The sequence below is a fragment of the Sorex fumeus genome, unplaced genomic scaffold, assembly GCF_029834395.1.
Source record: "Sorex fumeus unplaced genomic scaffold, SorFum_2.1 ptg000044l, whole genome shotgun sequence".
Lineage (NCBI taxonomy): Eukaryota > Metazoa > Chordata > Mammalia > Eulipotyphla > Soricidae > Sorex > Sorex fumeus.
In genome coordinates, this window is record NW_026606101.1 from 10,366,089 (window position 1) to 10,384,098 (window position 18,010).

Here is an 18,010-nt window from a genome sequence, read left to right on the forward strand (position 1 = left end):
TCTTCTCGCTTTCTCTTACGTGCTTTCTCACTTCGTCTTCACCAACGGCGGAAAAAAAAATCTGTATCTGACCCTTTACGTCTTATTTTATCGCCAAACACACTCAGTTGCCGAATGGCGACCTTGACAGACATGGAGGGCGGGGGGAAGGCCGGAGGGTGGGGGAGGAGAAGTGGGGGTGGGGGGAAGGGGCTGTACGTTCTGTGGGGAAAACCAGTTCGCTGCGAGGAAGCGCCACGAGGCGTCGGCTATCACCAAGCACCACTCAGCGTGGAGGTTCCTGATTGATTGACAGGCTGTGCACCAACCGTCTTTGCGCCGAGCACTTCTCGCGGTCTCGCGAGAGGCGGACGCCTCTCCGGAGGGGGTGGTCAATGGCGCCTCTTTGAATGGGGGATGGGAAGAGCTGTGGCGCAATCATTGCGCGAGATTGGGCCACGGTCGCCGAGGAGGGGGGGCGGGGGGGGGGCGGTGGCATACTTAGTTCTCGCGATACTTAGGCCGCTCAGGTCTGGAACTAAAGGCAGCTTCTCGCGAGAGCCCGTGCTGAGGGCTCCGTGAGGCCCCGTGTGTTTGTGTGTGTGTCTGTGTGCGTGTGTGTGTGTGTGTGTATGTGTCTTGGTGAATGTGAGTACAGGGAAGCAGCCGCCGCCATTTCGGAGCGCTTGCCGACGTTGTCGCAGGGGTGGATCCTGAGCTGCCGAAGCCGCCGTCCTGCACTCCCGCGCGGCCTCTTCTAATCCCATTGTTTCTTTTAGATTCGCTCGGGCCTCTCCGCCCTCGGAGCCCGAAATTCGGGCTGGGCGGTACCGCGGCCTGGCCCTAGCGGCTTAACAGTAGTAACTGCGGCGGCAGCAACAGCAATTCCCTCCCCCTGCCCGACTCCACCGAGCACCACAGGGGTCCGAAAGACCGCCCAGGTAAGCAGGCGGCGGCCGCCGTGCCAGCCGCGCTCTCGGCGGGTGCGGGTTTTCTGGACGGCGAGACCACTCTCGGGCGGTCCTGGGCGACGGCCGGGTGGGGGAGGGGGCAGGTTCCGGAGAAACGGGCCTCTCGGCGGGGACGGCGCCCCTCCTCGCCGGCCGGGTGGCCGGCCGGGTCGGGGGCCCGCGGGGGGTCGCGCCCCGCGGAGGTCGCGGGTAAATGGCGGCCCGGCCCCGGGAGGAGCGGGCGGGCCGCGGCCTCCCAACATGGCGCCAGCGGAACGCTGCCATGGCTCCAACCCCTCCCCGCCCGGGGAGTTTCCTGCTGCCCTTAAGATGGCAGCGCGGGTTTCGCTCGCCGAGAGGCGCTCGTGCGGGGGGCGCCCGGCTGCTGTTCGCGGCGTCCATGGCCGCGGCGTTGGGAGCCGCCCGTTGAGCACATTGGCGAGCGTGTCCGGTCGAACCGGCGTTTCGGATTCGCAAATTGCCCCGCTCGGGGACGCGCGTCGTGTCGCGCTCGAGGGCGTCGGGGCTCGGCGCAGGCTTGGCTGGAGTTGGGGAGTTAGGCCGCGGGGACGCGGGGGAGAGAGAGAGGAAGGGAAAAAAGGCGTTTGAGCCGGATTGGACGCCGCGTGACTCGAGGATTGCCTTGTCTTTCTAGGCGTTTAGAGAAAAATGGCAGACGATATTGATATTGAAGCAATGCTTGAGGCTCCTTACAAGAAGGTGAGAGAAAACAAGTCGGTGAGGTGGACATATTTTCTTAATTTAGCATTATTCACGAAACTACTGCTGAAATGTAAACTAACCTCCCCGGAGCCCTCTTGATTTATCTTATCAGAGATGCATTACGTGTAACTTACAAAAGTAAATATATGCTATTGATGTAATAATATTGTGCAGTAGTTTCACTTCAGCGTGATGAATAAATGCCCATCTATCTCTCTTTGTAGACTTGCCTAACGATATCTCACCTCTACTCCCATGAATTCACCTTTGATTCCAGTGTGAACTGTCAATCATAAGGTAGTAATTGAGTGACTTATCGCTGTACCGTGGTCCCCTAGGTAAAATGACTCAACTAAGAATTACCAGCTCCAGTTTGGTATAGCAAAAAGGTGAATGTAGTGGTTTGGGAAAATAGCAGGGGTCCAAGAATAACGAAGCATAACCAGTCTGTGGCAAGCAAATCTATAAACAACCATCTTATAAGAAGAACTGGGTGAGATTTATTATGCTATATATAAAAGACTGGTGATAGCAAATACTAAAACAGGCAGGTAATGATCTGCTGCTCAGTTAAAAATTTCTAAAATTCTTGGATCCCTGAATTAAAAAAAAAAATTTTAAGGCAAAAGAGGCAGTATCACAGCTTAGTCACTTGATGACTGTTTTACTGTTCTCCTTATTATATTACTATTTTTAATTAGTCCCTGCCATAATATTTCACACTAAAAACTACAAAGGAATAGTTTTAGCCAATAATAGAAACTATGACCCATCTCAGTATCACAGTAAAAGTAGTGTCTTCATTCTTTCACCAGTTGGTGGTGAAAATAGCAGTATGCATGCATTATCACTGGTGTCACAAATTGTAAGCTTTCTAAGTTAGCTCTTACTCTCCTTTAACTGGTGTTCAAATCTTAAACATTGCGCTAAACCTTTTAAACAATACATTTGTTTTGTAGTGTATAGCACGGCCATGTGGTACCAATTTGGATGAATTCTTTATAGCTTTGAATAGTGTCTATAGTATTGTGATGCATAAACTCTTGAAGAGCTACTTTTCTTTTTAAATGTTAAGATTCATGTGTTTTAGATTTAACATGGATGAAATTCCATGTAAACAGGTATGGAAGTAGAAAATGTTTAGGCTGGACTGGTGGATTATTAATTGACTTTCTTGGGTTCTTGGGAGTCAACATTACTAAAGCAGTGTGAATCCCTGTTTGCTTCAGGGCGAGATGTGTGACAGAGGTGGCATCAAGCTCTTACAGTCCCAACCCTCCAACGGAAATGGGCGAAGATCTCAGGAATGGCATCGGTCACAGGAAATCGATAGTGGCTGGCTGCTAGCATGGCCACTTGGGGCTTAGGCAGAAATAGAGCCATGGTACTGACCAAAGGGACCGTAGATCGTGGAATAACGCTGAAAACAGGACTTCATTCATGTTTTGTAGAAATCCTCATTAACCACTTCAACATTGTAAATCTCGATGATAACTTATAATGTAACTATAAGAAAGTAAAATTGAACATGTTAATGTGCTTTTTTATTTTTGTATCTTGATGACTAATTGTAATCAACAAAGTGGTTAAACACATACCCATCTAAATTTTTTTATAGCCTTCCACTGTAAAATATAAATAAGTAATTAGTTTTAAAATTGTTTTGTATTTTCTTATTCCTATTCCCTTTCCCCTTTGACAACTTGAAATGTTACCACTTCGTCCTCATGATGTTCTTCTATCAACCCTGCTTAGGATGAGAACAAGTTGAGCAGTGCTAACGGCCATGAAGAACGTAGCAAAAAGTAAGTTTTAAGAAGGGACCTGGGGGGGCGGTGGGGGAGAATGGACACAGGATTTTTTATGTAATTGAAGTCTTAATTCCTGTTCCTCTGGTTAAACACCAAAATTAAGATTCTCTTCTGAAACTTTTCTTTGCCTCTTTTAGACAAGTGGTTCTGTATGTTTTGCAATCAGAAACTGTTTATGGTATGGACACTGTGCCTAGATTTCAGGGTATGGTTTCAGACACCTTTTGGACAAAAACTCTTAAGTTCATCCATACAATCCAAATAAAAGCTTCTGTTTGGGAGTTTATCTTAAAATACTATCAATAGCTACTGTTAGAGGACTAGAAATAAAACATTGCAAGTAACCAGATCATTAAAAGTACACTTTGTTTTAAATTGAATTGTTGACACTCCTTACTGCTTAATTGCTAACAGTAGTGATGATGGTATGCTTAACAACTCAGTTCCTCCTAAAATCTTAACTGTCTACCATTAAACTACTGTATTTAAGAATGGAAAGTCTAAAAACTTGTTATTTATGCTACTCGTTGTGGTTAAATAGTAACCCCAAGTGGGAACGGAGAGTGTGCCACTAATGTTACATACTAACAGTATGTAAGGAATTGAAACAGTTTAAATCAGATCCACTTTATAAAGTTGGATCCTATTGGAGTTTTAACTTCTAAAATTAGTGATTCCAAATATAGTGGTCATGTTATAAGCATTGATGAGCCTGATATGCATTTTGTCATGCTTATGACTCCACAATAATAAGAAATGATGGTAAATAGCCTCTTGTGAGTTCTTATGAGCTGTTTTTCTTGTAAACTTCTCAGTATTCTCACAAGAATTTTTATTAGGTTAAGTTAATGAAAAAGGTTAGTTTATTCACACTTTAATGCATTAACTTGATTTTAATATGATTTTCATTGAACAGTCATAATGGATTCAAAGTTGTTTAACTTGTAGAATTGACCCTACATTATTTTCTGGCAGAAGCTTGAATCGGTTACAGTTCCTCATTTAAAATAGATTATAGGTATCAATCTGAGTGGTCTTTGTGTTTGAGTTAGTCTTTGTTAGGCAACCAGTTGTGCCTTAATTTAATGCCCTCTTTAGACCTTCCAGGCTACCAAGCTCCTAATTATTCTAATACACAATTTTGTTAGAAGTTGGTAATATATGTATATAAATTTGAAAAATATAGTTTTAATTTTTAGATTTAGTATTTTGATAAAGGTCTCATCCTAGACCAGGAGAGAACTCAGTGGGCTGAGTATCTGCTTTGCCTTTAGATAGCCCAGATTCCATTCCTGGCACCACATGCACCTCCAAGCTCTTGTCTGGTAATGGGCTCAAAAACTAAATATACCTCAAACTGTGATTTGAAAGGTTGTATACTTTAAGGCATTGTTATTTGCTATACCGTTCTTAGACACTACTTTTCAATTTATCACTATTTCTGATTTATCTTTTTTTATTTAAGATTATTAAGGATACAAAATTTTCATAAGTAATTTAGCATAAAGCTGTCAGAGGCTGAAGATTGATTTTATATCTCTAGTGTGAAGTCTTTGGGAACTAATCACAACAATGGACAATTTTCTCTAATTGGCCATAGGGTTCTTCAAATGGAAGCCCCCTGCAAAGCACTCTGATGCTTAGCTATAGAGAGAGCACTTTGTCTTCCGTGTGTCTGGTCTTGGGTTTGATTCCTAGTACGAACAAAAAAAGGCTCATAGCCTAGTTTAATTTTTTTAATTAGTTATACATACTGCCTTGTTTAATCAGGAACTTTTCACCCTTATTTCATGGGAGGGGGTCGATATAAAGAATTTTTAAGTTCTCGAAGGTTTTATTCTGAAGGATAAAAATATGAAGTAACACATATATTCCTATAGACTTGGTCAAAGGGAAGTAAGTTAATGGCTTTGTTGTGAACATTGCGGATGTAGCTACAGTAGCAAGGGCACATACATTTAGAGAAGTTCAGTTGACTGAACAGTAAATCTTCTGAAAAATAGTGATTCTTGAATACACACAATTATATTCTGGTGCTAATTTAGGAAACTAAGTTTAATATAATATGCTTTCTGGAAATCTGCATACCCTGAGTTTGGCAAGATTTCAAGTTTTCCTTTTAATCTGAGCTTGCCTTCTGGGACTATTCATTAGTGTAACGAGTGTCTCACAATCTTAACCAACATCCTTTCAGTGAAACTCTTAGGAATTGCTTTAAAAAGGATAACATTAAAATGACACAGTTAATATATATTGGCTACTGTGGTGTGGATTATAAATTTTGGGGGAAAATGACTTTTCTATTTTTTTTTCTTATTTTCCAGAGTACTTTGCATTTAAAATTTAGATCTTCTTACATGGAAGAGGTCAAATCCAGTTATAGCAAAACACCTTTACAGCCGAGGCCATATAACCAAAAAGTCCAAAGGCCCAGCCCAGTGGACCATTTACTTCAATGATGTTCAGTACAAAATTCCACTGCCACTAAAGACTTTGGAAAGTCCATTTTAAGTTGTAACAGGATTTGACTGTTAGTGTGGATTGTGATCACTCATTAGTTTGACGCAATGTTCTTTGAAGCAGCAAATTGTCATAGAGAAGTACAATGCTTTCTTGCATCCTTCATTTTTTTTTTGGTCTGGACTTTATGTAGAGGAATATATTTTCTAAATGTCTTAGTGTGTTGCTGTCTTTTTACCTGTCTGGGGTTGCCTTCAGATGTGGGTGGGGACTCAGAAAAGTCTTAAGGTGAAGGTAGCTTACCAATTTCTGAGTTCTTTCCTCTGGCAGAATAAGTTGGCTTAATGTGATAAAAGAGGTTGTCTGCCTCTGGCCACAGGACCTCTATGAGCTGAGCAAAACTTAGAGCTTTAAATTTTTGTGGTGGATGGAATTTTTACTTTGTCCTCTAGGTGATTTTATTTAGGAAATAGAATTAGTGCTGTCATAGAACTGTTTAGGAGAGAATTTCAGGTTTTTAGGCAACAAAGTTGGAATGTTGCTATTCTTGGCATTGCTTTGATGACTTCTATATAAGTAATAAGCATAGCCTTATTTTCTGTCATGCTACCTAGCATATACATTTCTGACAGTCAGGTGGATTATCTTGAAATTTTAGACAAAAGTTTCTGCCTCCTTGGAAAGCTCTACATCTCCTTGTGATTGGAGTGTGGGTTTCAAGATTCCAGAAGGTGGGTGTCTTCATTTTCTATTTTCAATGCACTCTAAGATGACCTGCTTACAGGTTCACTGAGGCAGACTTCAGTTGCTCTTCCGCTGTTTAAAGGACTAAACATTTAACTAAATCTACAAATGATGTAGGGTGTCAAATATTTTCTGGTTTTTAGCCACTAAATACAGACACATCTAGTGGAATATTTTAAGCGTTCAATTTATGTTGTAATATCTGAAGGCACCTCTAAAATTTGGCAATGAGATATATACAGATTATAAGATTTAATACTGTGGGTGACCTATTGTAAAGAATACGGAATGAAAAGAATGCTATAATTGGCTTTTAAAAAGCTTTTTAGAGTTTGAGGATTTATAAAGGTGTTGATGTTTTCTTATTGCACCCTACAGGCTTGTTTAAACTGGTAATAAACATGGCAAACCTTTGTGGTATAACAACAGGAAATCAAATTGTATTGTCAGTTTTACGAGTGTCAATGTATTTCACCGCATTAGTTTTGTTACTTGCCATTATTTCTAAGCCAAAGTATGTTGCTTGTATGGTCCTTTGAAAATAAGAATATTCATGTGTGTAAGTTGGATCAGAATTGACCTAATGAAATTTGAGTACTTTTACACATGATTAACAGTTTTTAATTGTTAACATTATACCGTATATTACTTTGTTTTATCAATTACAGTAATACCTTAGATATAGAGACCTACAAGTCCCAAGCCCTTTCCGTAAAGCTCTGACAGTAGATGATACTGGTATAACCTCTGCCCTCTCAAATGTTGGCATCTGACTGCTGATTTTCATTGGTAGAAGGCAATGATGGGTGTTATCTTAGAAATTTTCCACAAGTATTAAAACCCATTGTATAAAACAATAGCAAAATTAATTTACAAAAATACTTCAAAATTTCTGACCATAAAAGGAAAGTATATTTTGACATATTCTTAAGGCGGCAAGATAATGGAAACCTTTTTCTCCTCAGGAGGAAAAAAAGCAAGAGCAGAAGTCGTAGTCATGAAAGAAAAAGAAGCAAAAGTAAGGAACGGAAACGAAGTCGAGATAGAGAACGGAAAAAGAGTAAAAGTCGTGAAAGGAAGAGAAGTAGAAGCAAAGAAAGAAGACGAAGTCGTTCAAGAAGTCGAGACCGCAGATTCAGAGGCCGCTACAGAAGTCCTTAGTATGTAACTCATTATGATTATTAAGAGAATCCTGTAATTTGTATGATTTGAATTGGGATTTTTTTTTTGTTTGTTGCTACATTTTTAAAAAATGATTACTTTTAAGGATAATGGCATTTGAAAAGACTAGTGGGAATAAAAATACATGAACATAGACATAACTAATTTTACTGGGCATGCAGCTTGTTTTGTTACTTCTATCTTAAAAATGTGTATGCCATTCCAAACTAAATCAATATTCCAGTTTATTTTTTTTTAAGAACTAATACTGGAGTGCCAAATTAAAATACTAAAATGTGTGAGCTATAAGATTCTTACTGAACATACATTATTTACCATTTTGAAGTTCAGATAAGTTTTTGTATCTAATATATAATTCGCTATAATTTTGTCTGGCTGTTTCCAGCTGAAATGACAGACCTTTTGTGAAATTGATGTATGTTCTTAATGATATATTGGGCTCATCACATCATTTGTATTTATAGTTATAAGTTACTCAAATTTCAAAATGGATTCTAAGAGCCTACCTGAATATAACTATTATTTCTGTATCTGGAAAGTAGTAAGGATTGTATCTAGTGGTCCCTATTGCTCTAGGATGTTCTTTCATAGTAGTTACTATTGAAAAGCACAGAATGAATATTTGAAAATTGTCCCTTTCGGCTCTAAAATTTGAATGGTTGACAAAAGGATTAAAAGACAAATAGAACAGATAGACCTGAATCAGAGCTGGGATCTTTCACTTTGGACAAGTTACTTTTCAGCTTTGACAGCAATTCTGAGTTGTAAGAATGTAAATATTTAAAATACTTTAACCTGCCATTAATAAAATGTTTTATTGGCATTATTTGAAGCCATTAACATAGTAGCATTTCAGGTTTTGATTTTCTGGCTTATTAAACCTTAAAGAGTATCTGAAATATTTTCCTAGCTGTTTATTTCAAGAATGTTACTATTTTGCTTAGTTGCCACACCCCACAATTTCCAGGGGTCGTGTGGGTGTCAAAATGAACTCAGGGTTTCTTAAATGTTGTACATGTACTCCAGCAGTTGCGCTATCTTCCCCAGCCTCTCATAAAACTTTCAAATAGCTTAAAGAACCACAATCAATGTTAGTTTAATTCCGAATGTTCTATTTGGAAACATTGGTTTTGGTCCAATTTTAAAAAATTTAATACACTTTTTAAACAGTGAACATAAACAGGTGGGGAAAGAGGAGTACTTGAATAAGTTTTCAGTATCATTCAGTTAAGTGATAAATACAAGAAATCTGGCTGTAATCCTGGTATAACTTTAATTGATTTCATTCTTCTCTTGGGATTCTCGTGATTTTTTTTTTTAACTGTTGAGGCAAAAACAGAAACTTAACCTTAAAAGGGAAAAGAATTTAGCTTATGGTTCTGTACCTTATCTTATCCTATAAATGTATATTTTCACAATCAAGTTGAATTGCTTAGATGTTGTAGGTACATAAAGAATTTATGAAAGAAATCCAAATATGGATTGTATAACTAGATGTTTTTATTTTGCTACCCTCTGGAAAAAGGATAGCAGGATGGGCACTAGGGACACCTAACCTGTCCCATTAAGTCAGGTAGTGTGAAAATTATACTCTTTGTCTTTGTTGTATACCACTTAACATATGTGATCTTTTGGAAAATAATGATTTTGTGTGTCAAGCCCTCAAATCAAACTTTTCCCTAGAGAGTAAGTTCCTTTATAACTTTACTATATTTTGTCACTAAGAACTGAGGTATGATGCACTGAGGTATGTGCTTCGTGGTCTTTTAAGGCTCAGTGTTAAATTGAAAAGCTGGAGTTTCAAGATTATATATTTAAAAAACTCCCTAATTGAAATAAGAAAATATGTATGAATTTGCATATATATGTGTAAGCACATATATTTTTTTCTGACAAAAGATATGCAGAACTTAATCTTTATAATTATTCCTGGTAAAAGTTCAGGGTAATTCACTTTTATTTTAATACTTTGAATGTATTCATAAATGCATAATTACCAAAAAATATAGACTGAAAATGAGAGCAAGCATTTTCAGAATAATAATATTTTTTGAGGCTGTAACCTTTGGTCTTGGCACCTCTCGGCCCAGGAGAGATAACTGTCAGAACAGTTTGCCTGGGATAGTTAAGAGAATGTCTCTATTTCCTCTTCTTAATTGAGGTGGAAAAGTAGCCTAAACAATGTTAAACTTGCTGGAGAGCGCATGATCGCGATCTTAGCAAGACCCTAACCCTGTAACTAGTGTAATTTTGTGTTTCCTTTTTAGCTCCGGACCAAAATTTAACAGTGCCATCCGAGGAAAGATTGGGTTGCCTCATAGCATCAAATTAAGGTTTTTAAACATACTTCTGAATTGTTTAAATTGTTTTTCAAGGACCCAATGGTGACTTGCTTGTTTGAGTAACTTCTGAAACTTTTTAACTTTGCAGCAGACGACGTTCTCGAAGCAAAAGTCCATTCAGAAAAGACAAGAGCCCTGTGAGGTAGCTGTTGTCCCATTTCTTTCTTTGGAGCTTTTAGCATTTGTAAAGCTTTCGGGATTTTTGTGTCACTAAATTGCATTTATTGGCCATTTGGACAATAGTATATCTTGTTTGGTGAATTTAGAACAGATTATTTGAATTTTGAAATTTTGAATAATGATTAAGCATAGAATGGACCAGGACTAAGAGAAATAGTAGTGACTACTAGTAGAATGATAGTAACTATGGCACGTGACCCAGATTCACAAAGTCTAATGTTCTAGCGTCACATAAAGTTTCCAGATCACAGCCCATGAATAAACCCTGAGTAAACCCTGAGCACTGTCTGTGGGTATTAACCAGAATCTCCCAGGCCCATTAATGAAAGTTCTAATTTACTATCTCTGATGTTCAAGTGAATTTTTTTCTGTTGTGGCTGGTAGAAAGCTTGTTGACCATTGATACTTGTTTAAAATAGTCTAATGAAAAATAATTTCTAATCACAAGTTTTACCGTTTGATTCTGAAGAGAATTTCCAAAGTCTTAACCAAATTATTACTTTTGGACTATATTTCGTGTTCTAGGGCTTACGTGAGACTCTTTTTTAGTTGCTTAGGATGCCCTATGGTGCCAGGATGGAAGCCCGAGCCTCCTATCTTTAGCTCCAGATTGATTCTTTTGGTGGGATGGACTACTCTCCTGATACTTAGGAGGTGTTTCTCCATGGCTCATTTTCCAGGGCTTTTGAGCCATCTTAGCTCTTCACAGTCCTGGTGGTCTTACCTGGAGGTACTCAAGGAATTGTGCTGGGCCAAGGATTAAACCTAGGAGTCCATGTAAGACATTAACCTCCAGCCTTTTGAATTATATTTCCTGACAAGCATAGATCTTTTTTCTGTGCAGCGCACCACTTTTCTTTGAGGAATGTTTTGTTAAATGGCGACAGGTTCTTAAGAATATTCTGGTGCACTTCTGTCCAAAGGCATATTTTAACTTTGGTACTTACCTTTTATTATTTGTCTTGGTCACATGCAGCTGTGCTTAGGGCTTATTCCTAAATTGAGGTCAGGGATCACTCCTGGCAAGCTCAGGGAACCATATGGAAGGCCAGGGATTAAACCCTGTTGGCCATGTAGAAGGCAAATTCCTTTGTACTAGCACTACAGCCCCTTTATTTGATAAATTTTCATTGTCCTTAGATTTGTTGAAAGCCTTGGTGATTTCAAGGATTCTTGTAACAGACACTAAGGTTTTTAATTTATTTGTAATGTTTCTGTGCCACATCCTGTAGTAGTTCCTTAATACTCCTGTCTGGGTGTTCAGGTTTGTTTCCAATTGTACTTGGGAGACCATGTGGTATTGGGGATAGAGCCCGGGGCACTGTGCTGCAGTACTTTTCTATCTCCCTGGTTCATTAACAATTGATGTAGGTTAAACTACTTCATGATTTCTTAATAAGACTCCAGAAGTACTTTAGCAAGTCCAAAATATGGTCAGAGTATGTTGATGATATATTTAAGTTAGGTTTTCGAGGTGGTCAGGGTTGTGGTTTATATGACACTTAGTAATTAAGTGTTACTTCTGGTTCTGCTTAATGATCTCTAGCTGTTCTGGGGAGCATGTGTTTTGCTGGAGACAATAACCAGGGCGAACCACATGCTCTCTCCAGCATGACTTTAGTCTCAGCAATGTTTTGTATTAAATGTTCTGAGAATTATGAAATACCATCTGTTGTTACTTCACATGCGTGCCTTTCTAAGTTTTTTTTCCCTTTTTGGGTTACACCCAGCGATGCTCAGGGGTTTCTCCTGGCTCTGCACTCAGGAATACTCCTGGCGGTGCTCGGGAGACCATGTAGGATGCTGGGAATTGAACCTGAGTCAGCGGCATGCAAGGCAAACACCCTACCCGCTGTGCTATCGCTCCAGCTCCCTCTAAAGTTTTTAAGACTGTAAAAATGACTTAAAGTGAATCTCAGTATTGCTTTTTTGTTAAATCAGTTTATATTGGTTATGTCTTTATTTTCTTTTTGTTCTTCTATACTGGGAGGTTCTTCTATACTGGGTTCCCATAGCCTCACACATAGAAAAGGAGCTGTCTACAAATGAATGCCATTCCTGATCTTTCTGGCTATTCTATAGCCAGTAGAAAATAGTTGTAGGGCTATAGGGGTGGGAAAGTATTTGTCTTGAAACCTGTGCTCAGTGCTTAGCACTGCAAAATAAAATTTTTTATAGTAAATTTGTGTAGTCTTACACTGATCTAATTATATAATAAACAGGGCCAAGACCATGTGAATTAATCTTGGTCAATTCCTGGGCCACTTAGCATCATTGGGTGGTGACCCTGGGCCATAATACTCAAATATCAGGTTATCATTGAGTGGCACCCAGACTCTTGAGCACCTCTGGGGAGGCCTTTCTAAGAAAATCCTGTTGTATCTTTTGTATAATTAGTTAAAATGCTTAGATTTGCGGCCCAGTGAGCTAGTACAGTGGGTAAGGTTTGCAGGTGTCTGAACTGACTTTGATCGCTAACATCATGTATGATTCCCCCGGGCAGTACCAGGAGTGATTTCCTGGGTACAAAGTCAGGGGTAATCCCTGTGCATTTCTGGGAGTAGCCCAGAAACCTTTTGTTAAGAATTGACCAGGAGATGTATTACAGTGGTTTGGTGTATGCTTAGGATGCTTTCCATCTAGATTTGATTCACAGCACAACATGTTCCCCCAGGTATTGCTAATTGAAGCCCTGGATTTCTCAAACACGTCTGGGATGACCTGTGTAATGACAGGCCCCGAGCTCCTTTATGTACTTGGGACATTGAACTATATTCCAGTTGGCCAATTATGAGAGTAGAGGGGCCTGAGAGGTGGTACTGTGGATAAGGCACTTGCCTTCCACGTGGCCAAGCCAGGTTAAATCCCAAGGAACCCAAGTAGTTCCTTGAGCACTGGCAGTTCTTCGCAGAGCCAGAATAGCACGTGAGCATCTCTGGGTGTGGTAGCAGCATAGCACTCTCCTTGTTCATCTATTTGCTCAAGCGGGCACCAGTAACGTCTTCATTATGAGACTTGTTACTGTTTTTGGCATATCGAATATGTCACGAGGAGCTTGCTGGACTCTCCAAGAGGGATGGAGGAATAAAACCTGGTAAAAACCCGGGTCGGCTGCGTGCAAGGCAAACACCCTACCCGCTGTGCTCCAGCCCTGGGTGTGGTATAAAAACAAAGCAAAATTCTGAATAGGTTTCGCAAATCTACAGAGCACTGTCTAGGAGACCCAAAATGAAAAGTCCATAACATTTCTACACAGAACAGATTTATGTTTGGATTTTATCCCCTTCTCACCCGTCCCCTTCCTTGGGCTCAAACCCAGGTTGTGGCGCTGTTACAGAACAGAATGGTTGTCAAATTTGATACTATTTTTGAAATCAATTCTGTTGCTATTTGTTCCTTTTGTGTTTTGTTTTTGGTCTGCAGGGGAACATGGGATGCCAGAGATCAAGCTTAGGTCAGGATGGTTGTGTGCAAGGCAAACTCCTACCTGCTGTGCTTTTGTTATGCTACTGAAAATAATTACTTTGCTGCTGCTGCCACTCAAACTTGGGATCAGATTCAAGACATGCGCTTTGCTGATAATCTGTATCCCTTCTCTAAAGAATCTGTTTTTAAGCTATTTTGAAATCAATTTTAATTCAGTATAACCTTTTTTATTTTTTTAAACTCAGGGAACCAATTGATAATCTAACTCCTGAGGAAAGAGATGCAAGGACAGTTTTCTGCATGCAGTTGGCGGCTAGAATTCGGCCACGGGATTTGGAAGAGTTTTTCTCTACAGTAGGAAAGGTAATTGTACATTATGTAAGTGGGTTTAGTGGAAATAACAGATAAAATAAGCATCTTTCTATTTATAGTTTGGTTAGGGAATTTTTATAATTGTGTTTTGCCTTGTGGCATTTAATAGAGTTCGAGGTTACCTAGCAAATGTTTCAAAGAGAAAGCAAGTAGATTTCAAATTGACTCATGCAAAGAAATAATAGAGATGTGTGGAGATAATTCATTGGTGCCATATGCTTTACATAATGAAATTTAGGGTGATTTGATCATTATGGATCAGTCAAAACAATAGCTTCTTTGTTCATTAAAATCCTTCAACATTATTATTTTCATAATGCCTAAAGTGGTGGGCTGCACAAAATAACCTGTTTTAAATCTTTTTTTCTTTTTTAATTAGGTTCGAGATGTGAGGATGATTTCCGACAGAAATTCAAGACGTTCTAAAGGAATTGCTTATGTGGAATTTGTTGACGTTAGCTCTGTTCCTCTAGCTATAGGATTAACTGGCCAACGTGTTTTGGGAGTGCCCATCATAGTACAGGCATCCCAGGTAATTATTTTCTAACTGTACCTTGATTGTGTTGATATCATATTTTTTGGGTAGGAGTGTTTACTGAGAGTGCTCAGGGGGAATTTGTACTGATGAGAATTTATCAATTGCACCAGATGTTGCTTGAGCCCTGTGGTGTTAGGAGAATCAGGCCTCCACAGTTATACCCTATGTTAGGGATCAAACCTTAGCCTTCACTATGCGAAGAGTTTGTCTAAACTCTGGAGCTAACATAGTTTCTAACCAGAAAAATTTTTAAATTTTAAGTTTGAAGTCATGTTTTATGAAGATCTGAGAAATGGAAGTACATTAGTTGGGCATAGAAGCAGTTAAAATTTATCCTTCCTCTTTCAAATGGAAGAACTTTAGGCAGTAGCAAGATTGTTCCACTGAATATATGAAAACATTAGTTCATTAGTATTTGTCTATTTTAGGGTGGGGAGTCCAATATTGATGACTCCGTAATGCCCATGTGTGTTACGGAGTTCTCACATACAAGTGTGGACACCAGCTCTGATATCTAGTGCCCTCTGGTGCCTGTTAAAATACGAATTACTGGCGTCAGCATGAGTGAAGTGATTGGCTGCTTGCCTTGCAGAAGGTTGACCAGGTTTTGATCACTGACATCCTATATTGTCTCCAGAGCTCCACCAAGAATAATTTCTGATTGAATAGCCAACAATAATTTTTATTCTAGACCCTGTGCAGCTTTGAAATACAGAAAGAAATACTATTCATGCCAGAAAGATAGTGGGCAGGGCTTATACCTAGTATACCGCTAACTCACATTTCAGTCACTGGCATACCACATAGTTCCCCAAGCACTCAGAAGAGCATTCCTGAGTGAAGAGTAAAGAGTTTATTGAGCATGTCTGTGACTCAAAAACAATAGTTTAAATATAAACTATATAGTCAAAGTATTGAAAAGTATAGTCAGTGTTAATAAAAGTAATAGCTTCAAAAATTAAAAATGCCAAAATAATAGTATAGTGTTTTTTGTTTTGTTTTACATTTTTGGTGTAACTATACCAAAATCTGCTCTATTACCTAATTTCTATCTTTTAAGTGGGGCTCAGGGGACCACATGCGTTGCTAGGGATTGAACCAGTTGCATGCAAGGCAAGTGCCTTACCAGATGCACTGTCTAACCAGCCCCTTTGATACAGGCGTTAAGGTACTTTTCTTGCATGATACTCATCTAGATTTGATTCGTGTTACTACTGTGAGTGGCCATTGAGCAGAGTTCAGAGATGACCCTCAGCACCACTGGTTGTTGTGTTGGCAAGCTAAAAAATCTTCACTTGGGCTGTACAGTGGACAGGGAGCTTGCTATATACTTGCTGACCCAACAAGTCAATTTCCAGCACCTCATACAGTCGTCTGTGTCCCAGGAGTGATCCCAGAGGTTAGAGCCCAAAGCAATAAATACCTCAGCACCTCTGGGTTTGACCACCAAACTACCGAAACAAAAAAGCTTCGTGTAATGGCTGTTTCCCACAGTTTTGCAAATAAATCTAACATATATGGCAGTGAAATGCAGTAGTGAATAATTTCTTAAGGGCATGTGGATTATGCCAAAGGGCTGTAGCATATTAGAGTTTCTGCCTAGTTTTCATCTTTTGAATCTTCTGAGACATACCAGGGTGGTCCCCTTAATATAAAAATATTTCCTTAAAGAGGTGGCTATCTAGGCTTGCTGGACCTGTAGTGCCAAGGATCAGAGGGCTTGTGCTCTGCCCACCACCTGCATATCACTTAATTGCCCTTTAAAATGGAAAATACATACCCTCTTTTGGTCTCCCAAATCCTGCAAAGAATTATTTGTGAGAATAGAGCCAGCAGTGAGTCCCAAGCATCACTGGGTATGGCTCAAAACCCAAAAAGATAAAGGAATAATAAAGTTGCTATTTAGTATTTTAGGGGAGACCTGAGTTTCCATTTTCATCATTTTAAACAATGGGAAAATACTGAATCAAAAGAAATACGGTTATGGAGTTGTCCTTTTCCAACCCTTCTTCCCGCCCCGCTTTATGCTTAGAGATCATGAGACCACTCCTGGCATAGCTTGGGGACCATATGGGGTCCTGGTGGTCATATCTTGCTGGCCACGTGCAAGAAAGGTCCCCTACCTATTCTAGCCCTGGATTCTTTATTTTAAGTACTATTCCTCCAATTTCAGAAGTTTATTACAAACAAGGAGTTTTGTATAATATACATTGAAAATTATTCATTATTACAACTTGACATGGACAGTTGAGTTTTGAACATAGATATTTTGCATGACTTCAATTTTATTAAACTAACCCTTTCACGATGACAAGGCAGTTGGTTACTTACCATCTAGAAACAGTATTTTTTCCCTTTTTTCGAAGTGAGCAGATTTTAGCTACAGACAAATGTGCTCAAGACAAATGTTACTGTGGGGTGTGGGGATGTACTTGGGTCCAGTGTATGCAGAGGCAAGACCCTTAACCACCTTACTATTTCTCTTGGCTCAGAGGCAATTTTAGTCTATAGCAATTCTAGGAACAATCTTATTTTCCACCTTTAAATTACTGTTTTTTTTTTAATAGTATATAATCCAGAATTATTTTCTATGTGAATTTTCTTAAATTTTGCAACATTTGTGGGCAGAGACAGTACAGTGGGAGGGCACTTCCGATGCACATGGCTGAATAGGTTCTACCTCTTCGACCCCACGTGGTCCATAGAACACTGTCAGGTATGATGGCCCAAAAAACCCAAACTTCACAAAATTTTAGTGATGTCAAATATGACATCTTAAAGTCTGTTTTTAGGATAGATTGAAATGGTGACCTTATAATTATTTGATCCTGACTGGTTTTAGACCATGAAAGACCTAATGGGTATGGCCCAAATTTCCCCCCAAACTGACCAGTACTGGGCCAGTTCTGGCTAGTTGCTAAGGGATCCCTGGGTGCACCCTGCAAAAGCAAATGGTTTAACCTCTCGATCTGGCCCACACAAATTTACATTTTTACCTATTTGTACAATTCAGTACCTTTCATGAAAGTTTCATGTAAGAGATATTGTACTTTTTTTTGCGTTTTATTTACTAACCTGGTTTCATTGAAATTCATTAAATCATTCATCTGCGTTTTGTTTCATGATACTATAGGCCGAAAAAAACAGAGCTGCAGCAATGGCAAACAATCTACAAAAGGGAAGTGCTGGACCTATGAGGCTTTATGTAGGCTCCTTACATTTTAACATAACAGAGGATATGCTTCGGGGAATCTTTGAGCCTTTTGGAAGGGTAAGTCTCACATTTCTTCAGTGCATTTTATT

At 39.5% G+C, this 18,010-nt stretch overlaps 1 protein-coding gene across 7 annotated transcripts in view; it reads left to right on the plus strand.

Annotated features, from left to right (window-relative positions):
• The first annotated feature begins 569 nt into the window (after positions 1-569).
• Positions 570-18,010, plus strand: part of RBM39 (RNA binding motif protein 39) — a 34,854-nt gene continuing 17,413 nt past the window's right edge. For 2 of the 7 annotated variants that reach the window (XM_056121092.1, XM_056121093.1), the window contains exons 1-9: positions 570-920; positions 1,585-1,649; positions 3,408-3,457; positions 7,633-7,827; positions 10,117-10,182; positions 10,280-10,333; positions 14,043-14,160; positions 14,549-14,701; positions 17,841-17,978. In XM_056121092.1, coding sequence (XP_055977067.1) covers positions 1,599-1,649; positions 3,408-3,457; positions 7,633-7,827; positions 10,117-10,182; positions 10,280-10,333; positions 14,043-14,160; positions 14,549-14,701; positions 17,841-17,978 — 825 coding nt within the window. In that variant the 5' untranslated portion in view covers positions 570-920; positions 1,585-1,598. Of the gene's footprint in view, positions 921-1,584; positions 1,650-1,876; positions 1,950-3,407; positions 3,462-6,581; positions 6,655-7,632; positions 7,828-10,116; positions 10,183-10,279; positions 10,334-14,042; positions 14,161-14,548; positions 14,702-17,840; positions 17,979-18,010 lie in introns of those variants that run through there. The other 5 variants (XM_056121095.1, XM_056121098.1, XM_056121097.1 and 2 more) reach the window with 4 other exon arrangements.